Consider the following 9,487-nt stretch of genomic DNA (forward strand, 5'->3'; position numbering starts at 1 on the left):
AATCTTGCGAAGTTGATGATAAAATAAATCTGTTTCCAACATGAAATGGTGTGTGAAGCAAAGCTTCTTTTCATGATCACTTCTTAATTATTTTATGATCTTCCTGTCCTTTAACTTGCATTACAGTCTTATAATTGACTACATTTATTGTGCATATTTTGAATTGTATTAATATTTTTGTTATATTTTTAAAATTCAGTGATGGAACAGAAGATAAAGATGAAGACTCCAAGGGTGCTGTAGAAGGTAATGTCAGTTCCAGCATATACTGCTGGTTTTGACCTGTGCACTCGGCAGGAATGACTTTAATTCTTTGTTTCTGTAGTCTGCAAAACAAGGTGACAACCCTATTACTGTATTCATCATAGTGTATGCTAGTCAAGTGTCAGAATATATTCTTAGTTTCATACCCTACATGCATCTCTGAATGCACTGAAATTTACAGCCTTTGGGAAATGCTGGTCTCTGATGCTTACACATGTACTTAATAACATAAGGAAGTGAAATCTGATGAGCTTGTTGAAAGTATAAATTTATATTCATAGAATAACTTCTTTATAAAATATTTGATAAGAATCCGTGGCAACTCACCTGCATGGCTATGCTCAAGATAATACTGAAGAAGTTATTCAAACTGACCCTATTAACTTTGGAAGAGGAGTCATGAGAAACAATGAAAGAAATCAGTGAAATATAAACCACAGTCTATTCATAATCTTGTTACAGCTTTCTGGTTCGTAGAAGATCTCTGCACTGGTTCCAGTCTGAAGTGCCAAAGGTTGTTAACTCAAATGAGAACTGCCTGAATACACAGTGTATGAGGCTGATTTAAAGATGAGCTGATGTTAAAGCAAGTTGTAACAGAGCCTTTCTTTGTGTTGGGTATATTCTGAAGAAGTAAGCATTTCAAGAAACCTCTGCTGCCTGCTTGCAGAGGTTATTCAGCCGTGTTGCACATTTTCAAATGGTCTTGATGTAAGCAGAAGGATGTGTGGTTATTTATTGATGTATTTAACTCCTGGAAAAATATATGGAAATGGATCACACCTCCTTAATTTTTTTAAAATAAAATCTAACTGTAAGATTATAAGGAAATAAAGTTAAACAAAATTATTGAATATTTTTTCCTCAGAGAAGAGTTGTAATTAAGATATCTTCTGCACTGTAGGTTTCATCATGGTTATCAATTTACCATTGCTTTCTTTTGGTCTCGACTCTAAATAGCATCTCAAATATTTAAATTGCTCTATTTTAATAGTGCTTAATCTTACTACCTTATGCAGTTTAGGTGACTCCTGGAGTGCAACAGACTGCTTTATACTATACTAAGGATTTTCTAGTGACATTTTTCCACTTCAATTTTTTCACCACCTCACTATTGTTTTAAAAGACTCTCTGTTACCCTCCTTGTGGTGCTATTTAAATAGTATTACGGGTAGAAAACCTTTGTACCTGATCTTGTGCGTTTGGCAGTCCTGTTCATACCTAGAAAGGTCTCGTTTTCTTCACTAAAGAATTTGCAACAAAGCCTTGTTATTACCAAATGTACATCTATTTTATACAATTAAAAATATATCAAAATTTCTCAGTGACACATTACCACAATGCTTTCCATTCGCTAAGTGTCATATTTTTTTCTGATTGGCTTTTTCTTCTATAAAGATAGTAGATTTTGAGGCTCTTAGACAAATACTTTGTTATCTACCAAAACCATGTTTAATGGCAATCCAACTTGTTAATTTTCTCTCTCTTTGTCCTCCTGGGAGAATCTGTTTTGTCTTGCTTAACTTTGCCAGTTAGGAATGTGAATACCTTATGTACCTCAGTTTTCATAAACTTGATTAGAAGACTAGTGAGATTGAGATAAACTGCATATGAATGCATATTTTATTGCAAATATATTCCTTGTTTCTAGAGAGTTAAGTGCAGTAGTCTGAAAGTAGAGGCTTCAAGAACACCTTGGAGAGCACTACAGATATGCTTAGTTGGTTCTGAGAGTGTGACAAAGGATTACTATGAGAGCTGGATATAGAAATTCGGAGTGGGAGCTGAAGATGACAATACTGTAGTTTCTCTGTGTTACTAATGCAAGTGTTCTTTCAGTACTGTGTTAATTTTTGGAACTCATGCTGTGAAAGGAAGTGGTGAAAAATTGGATGGGTCTCGGAAAAACTCAGAGGTAGTCTTGATCAGTTTGTATAGGAAAGAGTTCTGAAATACACATTTCTAAAAAATGTAGTAGATGAAGGCATAGCAAAGCATAGCAGTTGGAAATGACTGGACAAGGTGAGAGCCATTGCTGTTCAAACAGTTTATGAAGAGCTGTGTTAAAATCCTTGTCATGTGAAATACAGATTAAAGCTTGGATGTCTTTTAATACTCAGCTGTGTTTACATACAATTGTAAATGGGATAAACAGTACTTCTTTATGTGAAAATGCAGAAATACTTCAGACCAGCATGATCTTTTTCTGTCATAACTGTCTGTACTAAATTCAGATTTTTAAGGTAATGTGGTCTAAACAGTGAACTGCACAGACTTTTTTGAAACAATTTGAAGCTATGGATTTAATTATTTTATTTTTAATATTAGGTTTGGAGCAAATAAGAAAGACTTTATTTATACTGAATATTGATCTGGAACCAAATCTAGTGGACCCCCAACTCAGAGCAGCACTCCAGTGGCTGGCAGCTTCTGAAACAGAGATGTCTGATCTTCACTTTCATGACACTGCTACAAGGGAATTTGTCTTTGTAAGTACTTGGGTTTGCTGGGTGATGGGGAAGGAGAAGGATTTGCTCGATTTCCATTTGCTGTGATAGACCAGCTGCTACAACTTTATTTGCCACTGAATAATAATGAGGTATTTGCTGTTGAGGAAAATCATTATTTAAATCCTGAGAGGTGAAAGTGGAACAGGCTGTTTAGCCTGTGCATGTACCATAAATAAAACAATATTAATCAAAGCTGAGTTAACTTCTTTCACAAGTTGTTTTCCTTGTTTAACTCCAACGAAGATACAATTACAGCATTTTTGTTTAGCGAAAAATAGATTTCTTCAAGCATTTTTTACTTAGCTATTAATTGTCTACAAATTGATTCTTTCTGAGAACTTGCTCGTGCAAATTAATTTTGAACTTAATATTCTGATGATCTGCCTCAGGTTTTTTTTGCTAGCAAATACACATTTTTCTTACTAGAATGAAGTTTAGGTTCTAATTAAATATTAAGTATGTTTTTATTCTGGAAGAAACTGCAATCAAAACTATTAAAAAAGAAGGCTCAATAAGACTGTGTCATTTTTAGATGCCTTTATTTTAGTTTTATAGATTGAATTTAGTATGTGACCAAAGAGGAAGCAGAAATTTAAAGAATTAGGTTTTTGCCATTTGTGCCTCTTAGGGAAGGGCCAAAATCTTGGTATGAGTATTGACCAGAGTTTTTCTCTATTTTATAGAGAACAAAGAGTTTATGTAGTGTATATAAAAATATAGAGAGTTATTATAGAGTTTTTATGTTCCTATAAAATCATTCCTTTGTGGCTGTACACCAAGCTGCACACGATAATCTGGCTTTTATTACGTTTGACCTATTTTTCTTAATCTTTGTCCACAGAATTATTTTAGGATTACCTGGCTACTGAGAGGCTATCTTAGCAGATACATAGGCATGGTCTCTAATGATGATGTTGATAGAAATTATAACTTATCAAAAGTTTTTATTTTGTGACCTGGTAACATGTGAACAACCATTAACATGATGCCATGAGTATGTTCTTAATAATTAAGATCTTGGCAAAACCAACTTACCTCACACATCAGTATATTAAGGGAGGAAAAGCTTGGTCTCGGTTCCAAAATTTAGTATTGAGTCTTCAACTTGGTGCTTTCCAAAGCTGAAATAATAATTTCAAGAGAAAAGGGAAGTGACCAGGAAGCAGGGGTCAGTATGACTAAACAGACCCCCAAACTTAGATAAATCTCTGCACCTATGCTGCTTAGTTCCTGTAGACTTGTATTAGAAGTGTGAGAGATACCCAGAGGTCACTCCAAATTGTACCTGGACTGAATTTTCCGAAGAGTAGCTTCTCCCTTTCTGGCCCAGTCAAAGAATGCTAGTTCTGTTTTTCTTTTGCCCATGAAACTGTGATATATGTATTAGATCTCGAAAGTAGAAAGTGTTGCATTCTTATTTAAAATAACCCAGAAATTTGGGAAATGTTTTTTTGGGCAAGTTGAAATATATCCCCTGTGCTTCTTTTGGAGGTTGGTATGTTTGGTTTAGAATTATTTCAGAAATATGTTTGTTCTACATTAATTCTGACACTTGGAGTGGGCTTCATGCTTTCTAAAAGGCTAACTTCATGCTGACTAAAAGGCAGTTTGAAAATAGTTTTTCTCCATTTCTGTTGGGTTTAATCCTTATATTCCTATGTTCCTTCCCTGTTATAAGTGTCTAAACATGAAGAAGAACACACTTCACTGTTTCTGTTCTCACATGCCTGCCCTAGCATTCTCTGAAGTTCTTTCGATGTGAATGAGTTGAGTTTGGGGACTACAGTCATTCTGCCTCATGAGTTGTTTCTGCCATCTTTTCAAGATCTATCCATCTATTTCATGCTTGTATATGAAGTGCACTGTTGCAAATACCCTGGCAAAATAGTGGTAGCATCCACAGATGTTAATGGTAATCTCCTTATTCTGCGTATGAGACTCACACGCCTGTATCTTACACTGCAACATAACGTGTAAGACAAAAAATAGATAGCAGTTGTCTTTTTTTTTTTTAACTTCCTTGAGTCTCTCATTCTTGTGCCCACTCTCACTTAATAGATTTCAAAGTTGTGATGCTACTATTTGAGCCAGTGCCTGAAGACACATAGGAAAGATACTAGCTGGCTGTGTATCTAAACACCACTCCAGCTACCCTAATAAGAGAATATGCTGAGAAAAGCAGTTTGGAAAATAGCGTGTTTATTGTATAGGTCTCCTAAGAAATTGTAATATTTTTCTACTTGACACTTCAGTCATAAATTGATACTGAGTTGACACCTAAAGATAAAACTTAAGACCTTTGGGCATGCAGTAGTCATACAGTCCTGAAAATATTAAAATAGTTAATTAATTGACTTAGTTTTATAGATTAATTTTCAGTTCTCCAAATGCAGTTATGTTAAAATGAATTGAAATCCTGTTTGGCCCGCTGGAGGCAGGGAGGGATTACCTGGTTTTTATCCCACCCCATTTCCCAATTGCAGTGCATAACTGCAATATACTGCAATAATGTAACTGCAATAACATTATCTTGCTACAGACTTGTGCTCTTGTCCTTTTTTTGCTGTTTGTATCTAAACTGAATTGCCAGATCCCAGAAATTCACTTGTTGTGTCAGTCTGACTCTCACCGTTTCTTAGAGTTCAAAGGGAAGTACAGGATTTTCAGAGCACCATCTCTGATTGAATAATCTTGTACAGGAAAGATTAGGATGCATACAAGTACCGCTTGATTAGTTTCTGAAGTTAAAATACATTTCAAAAATGTTCAGATTATAAATTCAGAGAATGAAATCTTTCTGAAAGGATGGTTGTAAATGTATTAAGGTCCTTTTGAAAATAAACTGTTCTTTCAGGACTTTTAATAAAAGTAATCTATTTAGAAGGACAAAATCAGAAGTCTTGCAGTTATTTCCAGTCTGGTCCTGGTGATCTCTGACCCAAACTGGGGGTCTTAAATGGACGTCATTCTCGGATCTGTCAATTCACTAGTAAAGCTAGACACGCACCTCCAGAGGGCACTGCAGCCCAGCAGAAAACTAAACCGACCTCTATGTACCGATCTCTCACCAGTTTTGATCATCTCGTAGGTACTTCGGTTACATGGGAAATGAACGTGAGCTTTAGATCACATTGGAAACAGCAGTTTTCATGATAGGCAGTTTTTGGGTTCTGGAAGGAAGGAAAGGCTTGTGTTAGCTGACCAGAGTGGGGTGATGAGCCACTGGTGTGATGTGGCTGTGTAAAAGATGACAATATTTCTGGCCTGTGTCAGCAAGGTGTTACTTGCTGCAGCACTTACTTAAGGATACACGTTATGGTCAGCAAGGCAGGAAGAAATGGAATACCTATGTATGAAACAAAAAACATTTGTTAGGAGCTAGAACAAGAAGCCAATAAATTAGACTAGATAGTTCTTGACTTTTTTGAGAAGCCTGACGACGCGGATATGCAAGTGCCTGGATTAAAAAAAAATATATGTTCCTTTTTTAAGCAGACCTTATCTAGCTGTTTTAGGATTCCTGGTGTCTGTTTTGATTAAACTTCAATATTTTGCTTGTCTGACAGTAAGAAACAGATCGGTTGGCTAAAGAAATAATGGGACTGAACTTTGAGCTCTAAATTAAAATAGAAAGATTAGTGAAGCCAGGTGCCAAATCTGTCATCTTACCATGGTGGTATCCTCTTCAGAGAGAAATTTTAGACTGTATTTGCTGAGGTAGGTCATTGGACATTAGCCAGACTTTCCTCTGGTATAAGAAAAATGACCATTCTTTTCTAAACCAACAAACACAATTTACAAAGTTGCCTGTTGTAGACTATAAAACTCTTGCTTCCTTTTTTCCATTTTTAAAATTGCACCTAATTCACAGAAATAACCACAGATTTAATTTTGCTTTGATGTAGAAAATATGTTGTTTGTTTTTTTACTGAAAAAACGTTTCAGTGTTCAGGACACATTGTACTCAAAATTAGAGAGGATCTTCTTTGCTCATTCAAGTTGTTTTCTCAAGAAGTTAATTGTTTTTTACATGGTTTTTATGCCCACATTCCTCCTATCTTGTGGCAGTTGGAACATCACCTTGGTGAAGAAGCAGAAAGAAATTGTCTTACTTTTAATTTTTTTAATAGAATTTTGAATTTCAATCTGATAGGTCTCCTAGGAGAAACGTGAAGTTTTAATTTTGTAGCTGTGAAAGCTATGTCACTAAATACTGTTTATGACTCTTTTTTAAAACTTAATTTATAGAATATCATGGTAAGGACTATAAAAGGTAATAAAATCTTACAATTCCAAAGAATAAGTTGTGCAAGTGTCTAAATTGTCTTTAGTGAATGCAGCATTGACAGTTGTCCAGAAAACTACAGAGAAGAAAATCAGTTTGTGTGAGTGTTGTGGGGTTTTTACTAAAAGATTTTTTAAACTCCTGGACAAATGCACAAATTTAAGCTTGATTAGAGCAGGCTTTCTTCATATACAGCTGAGCTTGGCACATAAGCAAAGGAAGATTTTTGCTTGGACTCCTGGGGGTAAAAGAAATGTTTTCAGCTACACCAATCTCTGCTCCCAAGTAGTAGTTTAACTTAACCCTCACCTTTTCCTCTTCCCCAAGATGTTATAATTTCCCAACTCTGAAGACACTGTTTTCATTGAGGGTAGCATCTGTGCCACCCAAACCACACTATATGTTGTTAAAGGAAAATCCACATCCTTTTATTAAGACTGAGTTTTGTCTTTTTCTATGTGCGTTATTGGCATGGGAGGGGTGGCAAATGTGTTCATCTTATGTTGAGAATTTCCTGTTTTCTGTAGTCTTGACGAACCACAGCTCTCATACCTGTGGCACCACATCATTTGAAAACGTCACTCCCTCCAGAAGAAAACTCTGTGAAAACGGCCCTAAAGAAAAGTGCCTGATTCTTGCGGAAGTTTTTGTTTTTATAGATGTGGGAATAACGATTAACTCATTACAACTGATCTCTTATGAGCTAATGTTTCAAAAATAACTTCTGTAACTGTTCATCAGGATGTGCCGGTCAAAATATTTTGTTTTATGCTCTCCTGTCTCCCCTTCAGCTTTCCAGAAGGCTGCGAGAAAGAGATTGGAAAGTTGGAGATCTCTTGCAAGCAGTGCTGAAATATTGTGAAATGATAGAGAAGGCGTCTGATGGAGAGCAAGCTCTAAATAAGTCTTTCGTAGGTTGGCTTCTAGAAAATGTCTGAAAAGCCCAAAGATGCAACACTCTTCACTTCATTCCTCTTTTTAAAGGAGACGGGAAGAACACGGATATGTAAAGTAAAATTCAACTAATGAATGTTCAAGTAATTGTCAGCATTTAAAAGACTTTGAGGTGAAAGTCAAAATAGCTGTGCTGTGCTTTGTGATACTGTGCACATGGTATGTTTATTCAGTCCATAATCGGTATTTTCCACTCATGCATTACCTGTATTTACTGCTGTGTTCAGACCATGGAAATACTTATGAAAATAAATCCCTTGTCTATGATAGTAGTTCAGAGGAGGCAGCCTTAGGCATAATATTCAGGATCCCTGCTGTGCCACGATAGCTCTTTTTCCCACTTGTATGTTTGTTATATTCACAGTGGGACAATGAGCACTGATGTTGTGCAGAAATCTGTTCTGGAATACCTTGCTGCAGGTGATAGAAAAAAATTACTGACATTGGCCGGGTATTACATGCCCATGGGCACCATTGCCAGGGAGAAAACTGTGACCTGCCCAAGCAGCCCCTTAATACAGTCTGGTTTTGTAGCCACTTTTATCAATTTTAACTTCATGTTCCCTTTTATTGACTGCTGTAAAGCTGGCAGCTTCTGGTAGAAGGACAGAGTGGGGAGCTGAGCATAATTTCACACATACTTCTTCAGCAAGGTTTCCTGAAACTTCATACTGGAGGTTTTTGTATGCAAATACTTCTATGACGTGAATTACGTGTCGAAGGATTTCTGTGTTAGTCTCTCACATAGAGGTGTCAAAAGTAGCAGGTAGAAACTTCTTCCCCTGAGGATTTTGGCTGTCTTTTTGACGACTCTAATTCTTTACTTTTTAGCCTTCATATATGAACTTTCTTTTCAGTAATAAAGAGAATTTTGTTACTCAGTGAGCACTTAAGCATTTAACAAAGAAAGTTAATTAAAACATAAAGGGGAAATTTCTTGCAAATTGATTTCTTATTTTTTTTTAATGATCTTCACTGAATTTTTTTTAAAAGCAGCTCTAATCAAGTCTTTTTTGCAGTGTAGTCAGGTTTCTCACCATTGCTGCTGACTTGCCTTTCTGTCTGAAGGGAAATCTGGACCTCCACATACTCTGTGGTTTGAAAGTGCTTTTTGGGTTTTGGTTTTTTAGATATGCTTTGAGACAAAAAGGCATGTGCTGGTAATTACAAGGTTGCCACCTTGAAACTCTTATCACTTGCAAGAGACTCATGGAGTCTTGCTTATTCTGGGTGAACAAAAGAATCTTAATAGTTGTGTTTTGTTTTGTTTTTTTCAAAAAATAATGTACTGTTGATGTGATGCACAAGTTTCTGATCCCAAACAAGAGGAGACAAGCTCTCTAGAGATATGAACGAATTTTATTGGGATGTGTACAATTCTGATTTCGCTTGCCTCCTAAATTGCTATGAGGTGTCACACTGGTAGACTCAAGAGCACTCTCCTTGCAATGCTTTTGTTTCAGAAAGCCACTCC

The 9,487-nt window shown here is 36.0% G+C and overlaps 1 protein-coding gene across 1 annotated transcript in view; it reads left to right on the forward strand.

The window, feature by feature from the left end:
* Positions 1-7,997, forward strand: part of AKAP11 (A kinase (PRKA) anchor protein 11) — a 31,417-nt gene extending 23,420 nt beyond the window's left edge. Inside the window, exons 9-11 of the mRNA XM_010192274.1 lie at positions 200-246; positions 2,593-2,753; positions 7,851-7,997. Coding sequence (XP_010190576.1) covers positions 200-246; positions 2,593-2,753; positions 7,851-7,997 — 355 coding nt within the window. The remainder of the gene's footprint in view (positions 1-199; positions 247-2,592; positions 2,754-7,850) is intronic.
* Positions 7,998-9,487: the final 1,490 nt, after the last annotated feature.

This window comes from Mesitornis unicolor, unplaced genomic scaffold, assembly GCF_000695765.1.
Source record: "Mesitornis unicolor isolate BGI_N332 unplaced genomic scaffold, ASM69576v1 scaffold5659, whole genome shotgun sequence".
NCBI lineage: Eukaryota > Metazoa > Chordata > Aves > Mesitornithiformes > Mesitornithidae > Mesitornis > Mesitornis unicolor.